The 17,849-nt window shown below is 42.5% G+C and overlaps 1 protein-coding gene across 2 annotated transcripts in view; it reads right to left on the bottom strand.

Annotated features, from left to right (window-relative positions):
* Positions 1–17,849, bottom strand: part of bcl9 (BCL9 transcription coactivator) — a 136,983-nt gene that overhangs the window by 52,180 nt on the left and 66,954 nt on the right. For both annotated transcript variants that reach the window (XM_048598360.1, XM_048598361.1), the window contains one exon: positions 14,678–14,786. In XM_048598360.1, the coding sequence (XP_048454317.1) occupies positions 14,678–14,786 (109 nt within the window). The remainder of the gene's footprint in view (positions 1–14,677; positions 14,787–17,849) is intronic.

Raw genomic sequence — 17,849 nt, 5'->3', positions numbered from 1 at the left:
TTGAGATGCGGTAGGGGGAGGGGAGATTTTGAAGCTTGTGAAATCCAATTTGATACCATTGGGCTGCAGGGTTCCCAAGCGGAATATGAGTTGCTGTTCCTGCAACCTTCGGGTGGCATCGTTGTGGCACTGCAGGAGGCCCAGGATGGACATGTCATCTGAGGAATGGGAAGGGGAGTTGAAATGGTTTGCGACTGGGAGGTGCAGTTGTTTATTGCGAACCAAGCGTAGGTGCTCTGCAAAGCGGTCCCCGAGCCTCCGCTTGTTTTCCCCGATGTAGAGGAAGCCACACTGGGTACAGCGGATGCAGTATACCACATTGGCAGATGTGCAGGTGAACATCTGCTTGATGTGGAAAGTCTTCTTGGGGCCTGGGATGGGGGTGAGGGAGGAGGTATGGGGGCAGGTGTAGCACTTCCCACTTCAAAATCTCCCCTCCCCCTACAGCATCCCAAAACCAGTCCAGCTCGTCCCCGCCTCCCTAACCTGTTCTTCCTCTCACCTATCCCCTCCTCCCACCTCAAGCCGCACCCCCATCTCCTACCGACTAACCTCATCCTGCCCCCTTGACCTGTCCGTCCTCCCTGGACTGACCTATCCCCTCCCTAACTCCCCACCTACACTCACCTTTACTGGCCCAATCCCCGCCTCTTCGACCTGTTTGTTTCCTCTCCACCTATCCTCTCCTCTATCCATCTTCTATCCGCCCTCCCACTCTCTCCCTATTTATTTCAGAACCCCCTTCCCCTCCCCCTTCTAGGCCCGAAACGTCAGCCTTTCTGCTCCTATGATGCTGCTTGGCTTGCTGTGTTCATCCAGCCCTGCACCTTGTTGTCCCAGTAAAAGTGTGGTTTAGTTTCTGGAAGTCTTCAGTCAGCAGAAGAAAGAAGTATTAAGTTGTTTCAGCAGTTCAATTAGACAGGACTGAAAACAGATTAGTTATTCTTCTTAGAATTCAGTAAGGAAAAGTTAGTGACTTTGTCTGTCTCAGGAAGGGACAGAGGGAATCACATCTCTTAAATGTACAGAAAGTAATCAAAGCAAATGCTTGCAACATTGTCTGTTGATCAATTAAATTTGGAAGTGAAGATAGGACTGATAGTTCACTGGCATTGAGTGTTTCTGAAAGAAAATATTGGGTAACGAAGTTGGCTTGTTTACTAAGTGACATACAGAGACAGAGACAGCCAGGGGCCACAGGCAGGCTGAGTTTACAAAAGCAAAAGATCCAATTATAGTCCAAAGATGTGCAGGTTAGTTGGATATGCCATGCTAAATTGCATATAGCATCCAGGGATGTGCAGGCTAAGTCAGTTAGCCATGGGAAATGTGGGGTTAAAGGTGGGGGTATGCTCGTCAGAGGGTTGGTGAGGACTCGATGGACCGAATGGCCTGTTTCCACACTGTAGGGATTCTATGATTCATAGCTTATTTATTTTTCTTTTCATTTGTACAACAAACTTTTGTTCATTTCTTAAGAGTACATTGACAGCCTTGTGTGAATATGTTCAGTGATGGACTACCGCAGTATGCTAAATGGTGCTGTACTGACATTTCACTCAGTTCATTTCCAAGAACCTGATCTAATATTGTTTCCTTCCTTATTGTACTTGAAAAGACTGCAGTAGAAAATTCTCCTAAACACACTCTGGAAATTCCTGCCCCTTTCTGTCCTTTGCACTAAAAGATTTCCGATTCTATATTCGGATAGTGGAAGTTCTCCATTTTTACTATTGTTTTGTTCTTGAAAATCTCTCTAATTTCTTGAAAATTCTTTTCTTGATCTTCCCTACTAGTTGGTGACTTATGGAATACACACAGCAGTTTAAATGATATCTTTAGTGTTTCTTAACTCCAACCAAATAGATTCTGTCCTTGACCTTTTAACCAATATTAAAACCCTCCTCCTTGTTGTCTTTCTCCTTAGTTTTCCTGAATACCATGTGTTCTGGAATATTTATGACCTAATCCTGCCCTTATTTATACCAGGTCCAGTTTATCATTAGACCATCATAGTTCCATAAGGTTAACAGTGCCTTCCACTCAGAACTTTATTTACATAGCTCGCATCAGTGATAGGGAAACTATTGGAGGAGCAAGGATTAATCAGGGATAGTCAGCATGACTTTGTCAGAGGGAGGCCATGCTTGACAAATCTGGTTGCATTTTTCGAAGAGGTGATCAAGTGTACAGATGAGGGTAGGGCAGTTGATGTACTTAAATGGATTTCAGCAAAGTCTTTGGTGAAGTACCATATCGGAGACTGCTAAAGAAGGTAAAAGCGCAGAGTAACTTTGCAAGTTGGATCCAAAATTGGTTTAGTATCAAGAAAGATAGGGTGGTAGTAGAAGGCTGTTTGTGTGACTGGATGCCAGTGTCCAGTGACGTCTCACGGCGATCATTTCTGGGTCACTTTATTGATGCAGGTGACACTAAGATTGGCCGGATGGTTGACTGTAGGAAGAAAGTCTGGGTTACAGCAGGATATAGATGGATTGGTCATATAGACAGATCAGTGGCAGATGGAATTTAACTCTGATAAGTGTGGAGTGATGCACTTTGGATGAGGTAAAAAGACAAGGGAGTATTCGATGAATGGCAGGACAGCAGGAAGTTCAGAGTCATAAAAAAAAACTTGGGATTTGTTTACAAACCCCTAAAAGTGGTTCCACAGGTTGACAGGGTAGTTCAGAAATATATAGGACACTTTCCTTTATCAATTGAGGCAGAGATTACAAGAACAAGGAGGTCATGTTGGAGCTATACAGGACTTTGGTTACACCACAAATGAAAACAGAAATTGCTAGAAATGCTCAGCAGGTCTGGCAGCATCTGTGGAGAGAAATCAGAGTTAATGTTTCGGGTCCAGTAACCCTTCTCAGAACTTTGATTAGACAACAACTGGAGAACTGTTTCCAGTCCTGGTCACCACACTGAAGGAAGGATGTGATTGCACTGGAGAGGGTGCAAAGCAGATTCACCTGGATTTGCCTGGAATGGAGCACTTTAGCTATGAAGAAAGGCTGGATAAGCTCTTTTTCCTTGGAGTCAAGAAGGTTGGGGTAAACCTGATTGAAGTATATAAGAATGAGGACCATGGACAGGGTGAACAGAAAGCAGCTGCTCCCCTTTGTTAAAGGGTCAATAACAAGGACCATAAGTTTAAGATGAAGAGCCCGAGGTTTAGAGGGAATTTGAGGAAAAATAAATTCACATAGAGCGTGATGGAAGTCTGGAATACACTGCCTGGGAAGGTGGTTGAAGCAGGTAATCTCACAACCTTCAAAACTTTCTTGGATGAGCACTTGAAATGTCATAATATTCAAGACTATGGGCCTAGTACAGGAAGGTCAGACTAGTGTCGCTTTTTGTTTTGTCCTCATCACTTCTAATACTTGGTTATTTTCTATTCTAGTCTTACCTGTCTTTCCTAATTCTCATTATGATGAATTTCCTTCTCCAATATTAATCTCTGGCTTCCCCCAGCAATACCAGATTGGCTTAACCCTTCTCATTAGCACTCACAAATGCTCCCAATAAGCACACTGCTCACAGTGTTATGATGAGGAATCAAAGCCCCAAAGTAATGTTAGTGTGGACCTGGAGGAACACAGCAGGCCAAGCAGCATTAGAGGAGCAGGAAAGTTGACGTTTCAGGTCGGGACTCTTCTTCAGAAGGGTCTTTCCTGAAGAAGGGTCCTGACCTAAAATGTCAACTTTCCTGCTCTTCTGATGTTGCCTGGCCTGCTGTGTTCCTCCAGCTCCACACTGCGTTATCTCTAACTCCAGCATCTGCAGTTCTTACCACCCCCAAAGTAATGTTATCATTTTTAGCCCTTAATGTGATCTTTTTTATATGATAAAAGAAGACTATTAGGGAGATAATAAGTACATGCATAAAAACAAATTGTGAGAGACTCATGGAATGTAACACGTAAACATGGCAAAGAAAATTCAAACAACCTGGGCTTTGATCTCTTGCGACTATAAAGACAATGAGGAGCTGATGAACCACTGCTCAGAAGCAAGCCACCCCCTGTGGATTATGTCAAATTGCAAACACATTTTGTGCTTTTCCCTTTGAAGAATACAATAGGAGGCAGTTTAACTCTCCTGGAATGGATTGGCGGGGTTGAATGCTGGGGTTAGCGTGTGGTGATATTCACAGTCAAAGATCTATTCCCTTGTTACCCTTGTTTATCAGGTAAAGACTTCCTCTCACTCTGAGTCCTGCAAACCTGTAACAAAGGAAAAAGGACTACAAAGGACATTCTCTTACCCTGAATGCTTGAATCAATCATAGTCAAAAGGAATTGAATTAAAGAATCTCAATCAATCTCCAAAACTGAGGATTGTTAAGACAATAGTTTATCAACCAATGTCAACACCATCAGGAACCTCCACAACAATGGCAGTAACATTTAGCTATGGTCTTTGTGAGTAATTCAAAGACTGATCTATATCTGTTTTTCTTAAACTTTTAATCTTGTTAACTTGCTTCCTATTTCTAACTTTTGTATACGGGTGCTATATTACAAATTCTTCTTCTGATAATGCTTGACTCACTTTATTTTTGTTCATTCAAAAAAGCCAGATCAAATTGATTCTTTTAAATATAAGTTAATTTAGGTCTGAGAAAGAGGTATCCACAATGGAATGGATCCCTTTTAAAATTAAACTCATTGCAGCCAATGAAGGGGTGGGTGAATAAAAAAGGGGAACAAGTTTATACCACCTCACCCAGGAGCATAACAGTTTGGGGTATTCCATCTGGAACTATGACAAATTGGGGAAGCTCATCCTGGGTGGGTCATAACAAATTGGGAGTTTGTGCCATGATTTGAACACACAGATTAAACCAAAGAATGGAAGTGTGTAAATTGTCTCTTCAAAACTTTCAAGGATGAAAATTCCAAAACTCTCTCTTGGTTTAGCACTGCTATTGTATAGCAATGTCTACATTTGATACCTGAGTGTTGTCAGCACAATTAGGGGATGTACTTCTGAGGACAGCTGAGGAACTGTCCTTCAAACAGTTAAAAGATTTTTCAAGGCACATGGGCTTAACATATTGCCTGAAAACCAAAATGCTCGTACATTGAATCCCCTACTACTCACCTAATCAATACTGAAATACTAGCGAACCTAGACTGGGCATAGGAGAAGCTGAAATAACTCCAGAGAGGCCAGTATCCCATCAACAAGTCACCCTTTATTTATATGTGGAGAGTCCTTAACACTGATCCAGCTCTCTCAAAACCTTTGACACACCTGTTTGTATCTGTCAACCAAGGCTCCCTAATTAGACCACATTAACAGCACCAATCAGGGAAGTCATACATAGTGAGGTCCACCTGGCTGACTTTATTATAATCACTATATCCCTTCCCCTCTAAATCCCAGGATATAGATCATAGATAGATCATAGAATCCTACAGTGTGGAAACAGGCCCTTCGGCCCAACAAGTCCCCACCGACCCCTCGAGCATCCCACCCAGACCCACCCCCTATAACCAACCTAAGCTACACATCCCTGAACACTACTGGCAATTTAGCATGGCCAATCCACCTAGCCTGCACATCTTTGGACTGTGGGAGGAAACTGGAGCACCCGGAGGAAACCCACGCAGACATGGGGAGAATGTGCAAACTCCACACAGTCACCCGGGGGTGGTGGTAATTTTCCAAAATTCACTGGACTCTGGGGCAGCTCCAGCAGATTGGAAAACAGCAAATGTGACGCCACTGTTTAAAAAAGGAGGTAGACAAAAGATGTGGAATTATAGGCTGGTTAGCTTAGCTTCTGTAGTGGGGAAAATGCTTGAATCTATCATCAAGAAAGAAATAGCATGACATGTAGAGAGAAATTTTCCCATTGGTAAGACGCAGCATGGATTCATGGAGGGCAAGTCACGTTTAACTAACTTACTGGAATTCTACGAAGACATTAAGAGCGAGGTGGACAACGGGGACCCAGTAGATTTCAAAAAAGCATTCGATAAGTTGCTGCACAAAATGCTGCTGCATAAGATAAATGTGCACAACATTATGGGCAATGTATTAGCATTAAGAGAGGATTGGTTAACTAACAGGAAGCAAAGAATGGGGATAAATGACTTTTTTCTGTTTGGCAATCAGGGACTAGTGGTGTGCCTCAGGGATCAGTGTTGGGAACGCAATTGTTTACAACTTACATAGATGATTTAAATAGATGATACAAAGGTATGATCTGCTACCAGTTTCTTGGTTGCATGGAGTCCAAGCTGATTTAAGTGTTGGTTCAAATGAATATCTACTCTTTTAAAACTAAAATAAGAGTTAAACAGCCTCTAACAGGTCACTGTAACAAAAATATAAGTTGATGGTTAACGGAAACTTACTAAAGGTGATCAAGAACTTACTAAATCAAAATATTACAATCTGCAGTGATGATGTACCCCAGCCTCTGTGTCTCTAAAGGCTCCTGTTGTGACAATGAACACTGCATGGTTCTTCCTGATGATCACCTGACTGCAGAAATAACTGCAAATGAGGGGCAAACAGTTATAGGTCAGTTCTTTTTTTGTAGCTCCTCCTGGGGTGTTTCAGCATCGTTTCAGGTTCCTCCAACTTTGCCTCTGAAACGTGTTGCATGTAGTGCACAGTAGCTTGCTGCCTCCACCCAGAGCATCTTGGAAAAAATCATTCTCCTCTTCAGGAGGCAAAGGCGTTAAGTTAATGACATCCGCCATGTCAATCTCAGATTCCAAGGTATCTTCAACACTTGACAGAGAGGCAGAGCCCACAGGTTCTGCAACAGTCGAAAAGGCAGTTGAGGAACGAGGCACATTTTGCTCCTGCACTGTCACACCTACACAAACTTCATAATTCACTGGACCTGACCTCGTGTTGACTTTGCCTCTTACCCTGCAGGGCCATTCTTGCAGTTCCTACACCAAATTTTGTCTCCTAAAGTAAACTGTCGCTCTTGCTTAGTGGAGCCTTGTGTCCAGCATAGGTGTTCTCAAAGCTGTTTCACCCTCCCCTCCAGATCCAGGAAGTCAGATTTAACCTGGTGGGGAGTCTTCCTCCCATTAGCAACTCTGCGGGAGATATCCTTGTAGTTGCTAGAGACCTTGGAGCACAGGTTTATACTTCCTTGCAAGTGGAGTTGCAGGTAGCAGGGCAGTGAAGAGGATATTTGATATGCCTGCCTTTATTGGTCAGTGCACTGAGTATAGGAGTTGGGAGGTCATGTTGCGGTGGTACAGGACATTGGTTTGGCCACTTTTAGAATACTGTGTACAGTTCTGGTCTCCCTGCTGTATGAAAGATGTTATTAAACTTGAAATGGTTCAGAAAGGACTTACAAGAATGTTGCCAGGGTTAGAGGGTTTGAGCTTTAGGGAAAGGCTGGACTATGCTGGGGTTATTTTCCCTGGAGCATCAGAGGCCAAGGGGTGACCTTATAGAGGTTTATAAAATCATAAGGGGCATGGATAGGGTGAATAGTCAAGGTCTTTTCCCCAGCGTAAAGGAGTCCAAAACTAAAGGGCATAGGTTTAAGGTGAGAGGGGAAAAGAGTTTGTTAAAATTACAACATTTAAAAGGCACCTGGAATGAGTATATGAATAGGAAGGATTTAGAGGTGTATGGGCCAAATGCTGGCAAATGGGACTAAATTAATTTAGGATATCTGGTCAGCATGGACAAGTGGACTGAAGGGTCTGTTTCCATGCTGTACATCTCTATGACTCTATGACTCAAGTGAAGCTGTAGGCTGTTTCTTCAAACCTGCCCTCAAAGTCTGGATTGCTGTTCCTGTCAGACCATTGGTTGATGCATGGTATGGAATTGTCCTTATATGACGAATACCATTCGACTTTAGGAAATACCCAAATTCCTTGCTGGTAAACAACGGTCCATTATATGTGACCAGAAGCCCATATATTGCAAAAGGATGCATGTAGATTTTCTATCATCCTCCTTGTGAGTGACGAATGAATTCTATGCATGTCCAACCATTTTTATAGGACATCCACAATGAAGAAGAACATTGAACCCATGAAAGGACACGCATAGTCAATGCATAACCAAGTACAGGATTTACCTGGCCATTCCTATAAATGTGAGGGAGCTGCTGGTGGTACATTTTGTTCTTTTTGGCACTCTAGACACTGCCCCACTACCGCAACTGTGTCTGCATCCAGTCCTGGCCACCAGACATAACTTCTCACCAACATCTTCATTTTAGAAACTCCTGGTAGAGTTCAGTCAATATCTAGCGGTGACCTTTGCTTGGGCCAATCACTTTTCCGCCCCATCATAAGATACCGTCCTCTATTGTGATCTGGTCTCTCCAGATCCAAAGAGATTTTAATTCTAGTTGTGGCAGTCCTTTAGTTTACCCCATCACCACCAACATTTTCAGTTTTGCCAGGACCGGATCTTTTTGTGTCCAAAGTCTGATATTGTCAGCTGTGACCAGAAATGCTCCCAGAAAATGTAAAACTGTGACAGATTCTTCCTGTGGCAGTTCCACTGGTGATATACCTGGCAATGGGAGGATGCTCAATGCATCTACATTTGCTACTTGGCCTCCCAGATGGTGTTCCAACTTATAATTATATGCACTTAGCCATTAAAGCCCATCATTGAAGATATGGGCGGCAGTGCATTTTCCTCGTTAAGTAGATCTAGCAGGAGTTTGTGGTCTGTTATTATTACAAATTTACATCCATAAAGGTACAGGTGGAGCTCCCTGACTCCTAATTTGACCGCCAAACCTTCTTTCTGTATCTGGATATATGTATGCTCTGCATTAGCCCAAGTCTTGGATGCATACACTCTTGGGCGTTCCTCTTCATTGGGCCACTTATGAGCTAACACTATCCCAATGCTGCACTGGGAGGCATCACATGTTAATACTAGATCTTGCTAGGGATCATAGTGTGCCAAAACCTTCAGGATGATAGCTGTTTCTTCACTTCACCAAAGGCTATGTTTTGGCTACAAGACCATTTCCAAGGCTGACCATGTTTCAATAGCAGATGTATGGGTGCCAGGATGTAGGCCTGGTTATATGTGAACTTTCCGTAATGATTCACCAGCCCAAAGAACGACCTAAGTTTCGGCACTGACATGGGAGCTGGAGCACCTTTAACCGCTCTCGCTTTATCTTCCAACAAGTGTAACCCGGTCCTAAAGTGTATTCATTATAACATGCTTCAGGGAATCCCCATCTCACCACAATTGTAAGTATGCACAGCTCACGTCCAGCTATGTGAAGGACAGCCCCCCTGCCAGCTATGCGAGGGATTGGGTATTTATCCTGCTGCGAAAAGCACAAAGGATCAGTGACCGATTGGGTTTCACAATCAATATGACTGGTGCCACCCATTCTGCAAACTGGACCAAATTTAATGATTCCTGTGCTTTTGGTTCCTTCCTCTACTTTCACCCATGAGGCAAATGGTACTAGGTGGACCTTGCAGAAGCAAAGAATTGCTTCCTGGTCAACATGTAAGGTGGCCTTGACTCCTTTGATAGTCCCTAGGCATTCCTGAAAATCTTCCGGGTATTTAATTAGGACTTCACTAGGCAACCATTTTCTAATCGAAAAATGTTGAGCCAATCTAAGTGAATGTTTCTCACCCAATTTCGCCCCTTCAAGTTTGGGCCCAAGCCTTTTACTGCAATCAGTAGTAACTGAACCAGCTACTTCTCATAGGAGACCAGAACCAAATTTGCACCCTTAATCTGTCAAGGTTCCCTGATATGGGTTCTAGCCCAACCAAGTGTAAACTCAAGGGTTGGAGCGAATTCTGTTAAAGACTGGTTCTGCAATCACTGCACTGATAGCGCCTCAGAATTAAAGGAAGCTTGGAGTTGTAAGATCCCTTAACTAAATCTGTCAACCCTTGAAAGCTTTCAGTATCTGATGCCTCAGGTAAAGTTAGGCTTCTAATAACCAAAAAAGGTTGCAAGACTACAAGCTGTCAGAAGAATTACTCAATGCATTTCATCCATCCCATCAACATTTGCCTGGAAAAAATAATGGATTATTTCCACATATTGTGCCCAGTCTCTGACAGCAGGGTCGAACAAGTTTAGCTTCCTAAATAATGGTATGATTGCCAGAAATGCATACGCCAACACAAAGATGACTGTTGCAAGCGAATTTCTTCAGCGGGGTTTTTCTCATCGCCACTGAAATAACTCCACAGAGGCCGGTATCCTGTCACCAAGTCACCCTTTGTTTACACATGGAGAGTCCTTGACACTGATCCAGCTCTCTGTGAGCCAGCTCTCAGAGTGAAAAGAACCTCTGACACTCCTAAGAGGTCCATCTGGCTGACACTACCGAAGTTTTTCCCATAAGGCCTATTGACTAAGCCCAAAGAAATTGGCCCAGGTTCAGAAGGAGATTAACTACATGCTGGAACACCAACTAAAACAGCCTGAGAGCAGTAGCTGGAGCCCCCCAGGTATGCATGTGCCCAGGCTGGAGGCTCCACAAAGCTCTGCATTGATTACTGAAAAGTTAGCACAGTGACCAGAGCCAACTCCTACCCAATGAGTAGGAACAGTAGCTTATGACAAAGATATCACTGTCAGGGATGCAGGGAGGTTTCCTTGACAACCCAGGTGAAGCAAATCTCTACCTTCATAAGTCCAAATGGGTTATACTAATGTCATGTCATGCTATTCAGACTCTGAAATGCCCTATCCACATTTCAACAGCTGATGGACCTGATAATAACAGACTTATCTATCTGTACAGTGTACCTAGATGACATTCTAGTGGGTAGCGACACCTGGGAATTGCACTAATAGCAACAGGAAGCCCTCTTCTGGAAAATACGTACAGTCAGTTGCCCTAGTGGTCAAGCTTACAAAGGGCGAGTCTACTAAGGCCTTTCCAGGATATGTACTGAAGTTTTTTTATTCATTCATTCACGGGATGAGGGCGTCGCTGGCATTTATTGCCCCATCCCTAATTGCCCAGAGAGCAGTTAAGAGTCAACCACATTGCTGTGGGTCTGGAATCACATGTAGGCCACACCAGGTATGGATAGCTGTTTCCTTCCCTAAAGGGCATTAGTGAAGCAGACAGGTTTTTCCAACAAATGACAATGGATTCATGGTCATTATTAGACTCTTAGTTCCAGATTTTTTTATTGAATTAAAATTCCATCAACTTCCATGGTAGGATTTGAACCCAGGTTCCCAGAACATTATCTGGGTCTCTGGATTAACAGTCCAGCAATAATACCACTGGACTTTTGCCTCCCCTAAGGATCAAGGACATGTACTGCCCAGGGGTGTAAAGGTAGAAGCTGTAGCAGTTATCCTATCCCCACACCAAAATTGGAAATTATTAGAGTGTTGGGGATATGTGGGTTGTACTGAAGGTTTGTCCTAAAGTTCAACAGCATAGGTGCACCACTGACAGGCCTACTACTGGAAAAAACTAAGGACTGAGAAATGCAAAAATGGTTTTGAAAATCTGGAAGGTCATTTTAAAAATGAGTCTGAGCGTGCAGCTCCAAACTTTAAGCAAGCTTTTAATGTAAGCATCAATGGGGGGGAGGTGTGTGTGTGTGGTGGTGCGGGGGGAAGGTGTTCTCCTTCAGGAAGATGAGTCCAGTATAGAAAGACCAGTCAGGTACTTCTCCCAAAAAAAGCAAACAAACATCAAAGGGTACACCATAGGAGAAAAGGAAACTGTCAGTTTGTTAATGGGTCAGTGAGACCACAGTCTATACAGATCATAACCTACTAATTTTTGTGGAAAAGGTTAAGGCCAAGTCGTCACATTATTCCATTAGAGGTTGTTCTTGAAGCGTACCACATAAAGATCACCTATACTGTGGAGAAGTCAAATGGGATCATAGGTACCTGTCCAGAACTTAGAGACACACTGAGAACTGAAAAGATAATATCGATCAAGGCTGAGGGAATGTGTATGTGTCTTGTTTTATATATTTAGTTCTGTTTTCAACCTTTGCAATTAAATAGGAATCCTTGACACTGACATTAGCACCAATGAATTGCCAACTATCAAAAATTACCATTGACTGGAAACTGAACTGGGCTTGTCAGAGGCTAGAAATATGGAAGTGAATAACTCAGGTCCTGAGTCTATGATTTGCTGGGGTGGCTTGGATTCAGAAACCCCAACCAAATATCTGACAGATCCTACATTTAGTGATGGGGCAAGTGTGTGGGTCGTGCATCACAGACGGGAGTAACCTGAGTTCTGTAGAGCCATTTGAATTTAGATCAAAAGGGTTGAGGTACATAATTCTTTGAAATTTGCATCACAGGTAGACAGGGTGGTTAAGAAGGCATTTAGTACGTTTGCCTTCATTGGTCAGACTATTGAATATAGGAATTGGGACTTCGTGTTGATGTTGTACAGGACATTGGTGAGGCCTGTTCTCGAGTACTGTGTGCAGTTCTAGTCACCCTGCTGTAGAAAGGATATCATTAAATTGAAGACAGTTCAGAAAATATTTATCAGGATGTTGCCAGGAATGCAGGGTTTGAATTATAAAAAATAGGCTGGATAGGCTGGGACTGTTTCCACTGGAGCTTGAGAAGTTGACCTTATAGAGGTTTATAAAGTCATGAGGGGCAAAGATAAGGGGAATAACAAGGGTTTTTTCCCCTAGCGTAGGGAACTTCAAAACTAGGGAGCATATTTTAAGGTGGGAGGAGAAAATTTTGAAAAGGACATGAGAGGAAACTTTTTTAGACAGATAGCGGCTCGTGTGTGGAACCACCAGGGGAAGTGATGGATGCAGGTGCAGTTACAACATTTAAAAAATATTTGGATAAGTATACAAATAGGAAATGTTTGGAGGGATATGGGCCAAAGGCAAGTAAATGGAGCTAGTTTAGTTTGGGAACATGGTCAGCATGGACTAGTTGGACCAAAGGGTCTGTTTCTCTGCTATATGACCTTATGACCTTATTTTCATTTTAGATGTAAATGCTGGTGAAGCATGAATAAGGTCTGCAAAACTGCCAAGCTTGTTTAAATCCACTACTCTTTAAAAAGTGAAAATGTAGACAGCTTGTGTTAGAGAGAGTTGATAGTAATCTGTTCTACCAGTTAAAACACCTGGTGGTTGAAATTGTCCTAAAACTATCAAGAAGTCATTATAAGAAGCCATTTCTGAAGAAGAGTCCCGACCCGAAACATTAACTTTCCTACTCCTCTGATGCTGCCTGCCCTGCTGTGTTCCTCCAGCTCCACACTGTGTTATCTCTGACTCCAGCATCGGCAATTCTTACTATCTCTGAGTCATTATTAATGCTTGCTGGTTTTCCACAACTTATAACACTTTCAGCGTGGCAGACATTCAAATTTCACAGTTTTACTATTTAAGGTTGTTATTTGATGTGGTTTCTGAATGCAAACCTATTGAACAAGGGATTCATTCCTTGAGGGGATTTAAGAATTTGAATGTGTTTTCATCATTCAAGGTTTTCTTCAATACAGACTTTCTGTCATTTTTCCCACCTCTGTTTCTCAAGTTCGGCGATGGATTTCTCTTGGATTGGCTCACTCTTATAGGCAAAGTACTGCAGTAGTTTGCCATTGTCTTCTGCAGGATGGCTGATCCAGGAGACTCTCCCACGCTTACTGCATGGCATCGGGTGTATTGGAAGGAGATAATCAGTCTGTTTGGCCACGTTACAAATATTACTTTCATGGTCAACATGTCCTAATGTACAACTCAAACCTGGAATTGTTATTCCAGGGTGGCCACTGAATTATGTTTGTAAAAGAGTAATGGTAGTAATAGATACTTAGACTTATTTTCTTCATCTCAACATGGCTCGTGAGGTGTGTCCATAGGGGGTAGTGAATGAGTTAATATGGAGATAATAAGATCAATGAATTGTGGTCATTGGTTGGTATGAGTTTACTTTAAAGTGGCTTTATGGCTGGGGTCATGGGTTAGCATGGATTTGGCATGAAGAATTGTTGGCAGTGATGGGGATGGCTATGGGGGAAGGGGAACGGTGACGTGTGTTTAAGCTATAACCTTGTTCAGGGCAAATATTTTGCTGCATTATTTTTAATTGAACTACTCAGTCCAAATTATAACCACACGTACAACCATGCAAATTTAGAGCTCAAGGGCAACTTTCAGGAAAATGCTATCTGAAACATCTGTGACAAGATCAAATGGAATGTGCATGATGGAGATGTGAAATTGCAAAGTATAACAGATGGATCACCAATATAACTGATCAGTTTGAAATTCAAAAAAGGATTCAATGCGACAAGCCATTCGAACAAGCTATAACAATCAACTCTGAACAGACATTGCATCCAGCAATGGAGGAATGAGATTATGCACTTTAAGTTAAAGGAATATTGGATCCAAGGGTAGGCTTTGAGAGCTCCATCTGCAAGCATGTTGGCAGCACGTGTGAACCGTTCTGAAGTGTGTTGGCTGCCTTCAAGGCAGAAATTTGTTGCGAAATGTTATTTACCTGCACATAATGCTGAGATTAGATCAGAGAACCTACCTGAAATACTAGAATTATTTTACTATCAAATTGGTAAGAAAGGCTTTTAGAACTACCTTCAAAACCTCACTGGTGAGGAACCTTGCAAGCTTTACTCTGCTAATATGTTACATTTCATGAGAGTAAAGATCATGCAAACATTGCTTACCGGATTGTTACTTGCTAGACCATCCTTTTCTGTCCCCCAGTTTGAAATATTCTGCATATGGAAGGCAAGAATAGTTTCTGCTTCTCCCTTCAGGACAGCTTCTGCAGCCCTACCATCAAAAAAAATCATCTCCTTACATTTAATAACAAAAATGTGAACGTAACAAAAATACATGCTTAGAAAATAAATTACAGGTGATTTTTATTTTTTGCAGGTTGAAGTTTAAACCAGTTCTACCTCCGAAATGATGGCTTGAATATTTGATCATTTCAACAAGAATTATCCCCAAAATTACATCTCAGAAAAATGTGGTGATATGTCAGATTATTTTTGGTGCTGGAGCCTCATACTTAGAGCTCCAGCAGTCTAGTGCCCAGGGAATGATTAGAATTTTTTTCAATCTCCCTACCACTATGATGAGTTCTTTCGCAGAGCAGATCTTGAGTCACAGCTGAAAATAGATATACTTTGACGAAGCCTTTCGTTTGCACTCATCAGGACAATTCTCAAGATTCTACTTTAAGGGAAAACTAACATTTTTGCTGTGTGATTGGAGAGCGCTGACTGGTTGGAAGTCTAATACATGGTGTTTAAGGACCAAAGCATAAATGTAGGTATTTTAAAGGAATTCAACTTTTGACCACTTTTACACATTAGTTGATCAAGTTTTTTGGAGGGAAAATTCAAAATCCTGATTAACTGAATCTAATCTAGGAACTAAGCAGGTCTGGAAGGATCTGTGAACAGAAAGCAGAGTTAATATTTTGAGTCCAGGGCCCTTCTTCAGATGCTGTCTGACCTGCTGAGTACTTCCAACAATTTCTGTTTCTCTTTCAGATTTCCAGTTCTTTGTTTTAAATCAATTTAACAACCTGATTTAACTCGTTAAACAAATGGGGCTATGTGAAATATTAAAATGCTGGAAATCCTCAGCTGGTCTGGCAGCAGCTGTAGTGATTGAACCTGGTTTAGACTTAACACTCCCTCCCAATAGGTTTAAAGAGACAGATGGTGCAGAGGGAGGTTGCTAGTTAACTCCAGCTGGTATTTCATCCAGTCCCGCTCTCATGCTCTCAGTACAGTTATACCACAGGCAGGTATTATCATTGGGCAGTCCTTACAACCAATAGGCCAACTGAGGCCTTTCATGGGAAATAAATACCCTTTTCATTCAGACAGTTGTCTGAGGCAGAACCACGTGACTGGGAAGGCTTAAAGTCCTCCTTCAAATTATTATGGCCAATTTCCTCACTGGAGGAGCTGGGGAAGTGGCGGGAGCAGGGGGATGGGATTCGATCCACCGATTTATTCATCCCAATGTTTCAGCTTGATGACTTTCCATCAGGGCTGGAAAGATGTGCAGTTGTCAGTTGTCAGTTGTAAGCCTGTGCAAGGCAGGGAAAAAAGGAAGGGAGTAAATGAACAAAAAGAAGGTCCGTGACAGGGGTCTTGATTTTACAAACTACCACGAGGGCTGTTTACAGTAGGGTATAAGTCAAGTGGTCACATGACTACACAATCTACTAGGGGCTGGTTCTATTTGGAAAGCTCATGGAAAATCCAGTGCTGTATATGATTTGAAGACAATGTTCAATAAATGTAAAGTTGAGCAACTGCCAAGCCACCTGCAGTCCTGACCAACGCCAATCCTAAATATAGCAAAGTGCCATTAATGGTGATAATAGACCATCAACCCCTCCAAGAGCCACAATCAGATTTCCCTTGGTTTCACCTTCCACTTCACCAATTTCCACATTCAAGAGGTCATTATTTAGCCATTCTGTTACCACCAGTGTGATATTCATAGAATCATAGAATCCCTGCAGTGTGGAAACAGGCCCTTCAGCCCAACAAGTCCACACCAACCCTCAGAGCATCCCAACCAGACGCATCCCCCAATCTACATATCCCTGAATACTATGGGCAATTTAGCATGGCCAATCCACCTAGCGTGCACATCTTTGGACTGTGGGAGGAAACTGGAGCACCCGGAGGAAACCCACGTAAACACAGGGAGAATGTGCAAACTCCACACAGTCGCCCAAGGGTGGAATCGAACCTGGGTCCCTGGGGCTGTGATGCAGCAGTACTAACCACTGAGCCACCACGCTGCCACCAGGTGTATCTTTTCGTTGTCTCTCAGAATTCCAAAGAGATGGAACATTTTGTGACATGCTGGTCTACTCTTCAATCACCTAAGATAGCCCCACCACATGGCCTGACACTTTCACAAACACAAACAGAAGATGCAACACTCTCATTTTCACCCTCATCTCTCTCACAGTTGAAGACTCCAAGCTCTTGTATGCTTTCCAATTCAGCATTCAGTGCTCATGATGTGGCCTCCTCCACATTCACAGGATGACTGCTTTGCAAAATACTTCCATTCAGCCCTAAGCGAGACTTCAAGTTTCTAATCGCTTGTCCTTTTAATTCTCCACTCCAATCCCAATCTAACCTCTCTGTCCTTGCTCTGCTGCACTGTTCCAATGATGCTAAAGGACCAGCATATAACATTTTGGATTAGGCAGTTTACAGATTTCAGATGCAAAAGCAAGTACACCAATTTCAACAAAATCACTGTCCCACTTTAATCTATGTGTGAGTTTTTATTTTGTACATGTTTGCCTGTGGACAGCAACAACTGGTAATGCATTTGCTTTTGCTTTTTCATTTGCGGCTCTTCTACAAAAAATGGTGATTACTGCTCTTCAAAACCCTGGTCCATTTTAATTCTTTTCATAGACCTATCGCTGAAATGTTTTACATTTCTCTTTCTTCAAATATTTAAACCTTTTAAATGATGCTTTGGATCTATTTCTGAATGACAGGCAGCAGCTAGTGGGGTACTGCAGGGATTGGTACTAGGACCCTAGTTATTCACAACATTTGTTAATGATTGAGATGAAGTAGCTAAATGTAATAACTCAAAATTTGCAGATGATACAAAGCCGAATGGAAGGGTGAGCTGTGAGGAGGATGCAGAGATGTTGCAGTGTGATTTGGACAGGCTGAGTGAGTGGGCCAATGCAGCATAAGGTGGACAAATAAGAAGTTATCCACTTTGGTTACAAAAATACAAAAGCAGATTATTATTTGAATAGATGTAAATTGAGGGAAGGAAATATTCACCAAGACCTGGGCGAACCCGTGCACCAGTCACTGAAGTAAG

The sequence above is a fragment of the Rhincodon typus genome, chromosome 6 (genome assembly GCF_021869965.1).
Source record: "Rhincodon typus isolate 14 chromosome 6, sRhiTyp1.1, whole genome shotgun sequence".
Lineage (NCBI taxonomy): Eukaryota > Metazoa > Chordata > Chondrichthyes > Orectolobiformes > Rhincodontidae > Rhincodon > Rhincodon typus.
Note: the sequence above shows the minus strand (reverse complement) of the source record. Positions and strands in the feature narration are given on the sequence as shown.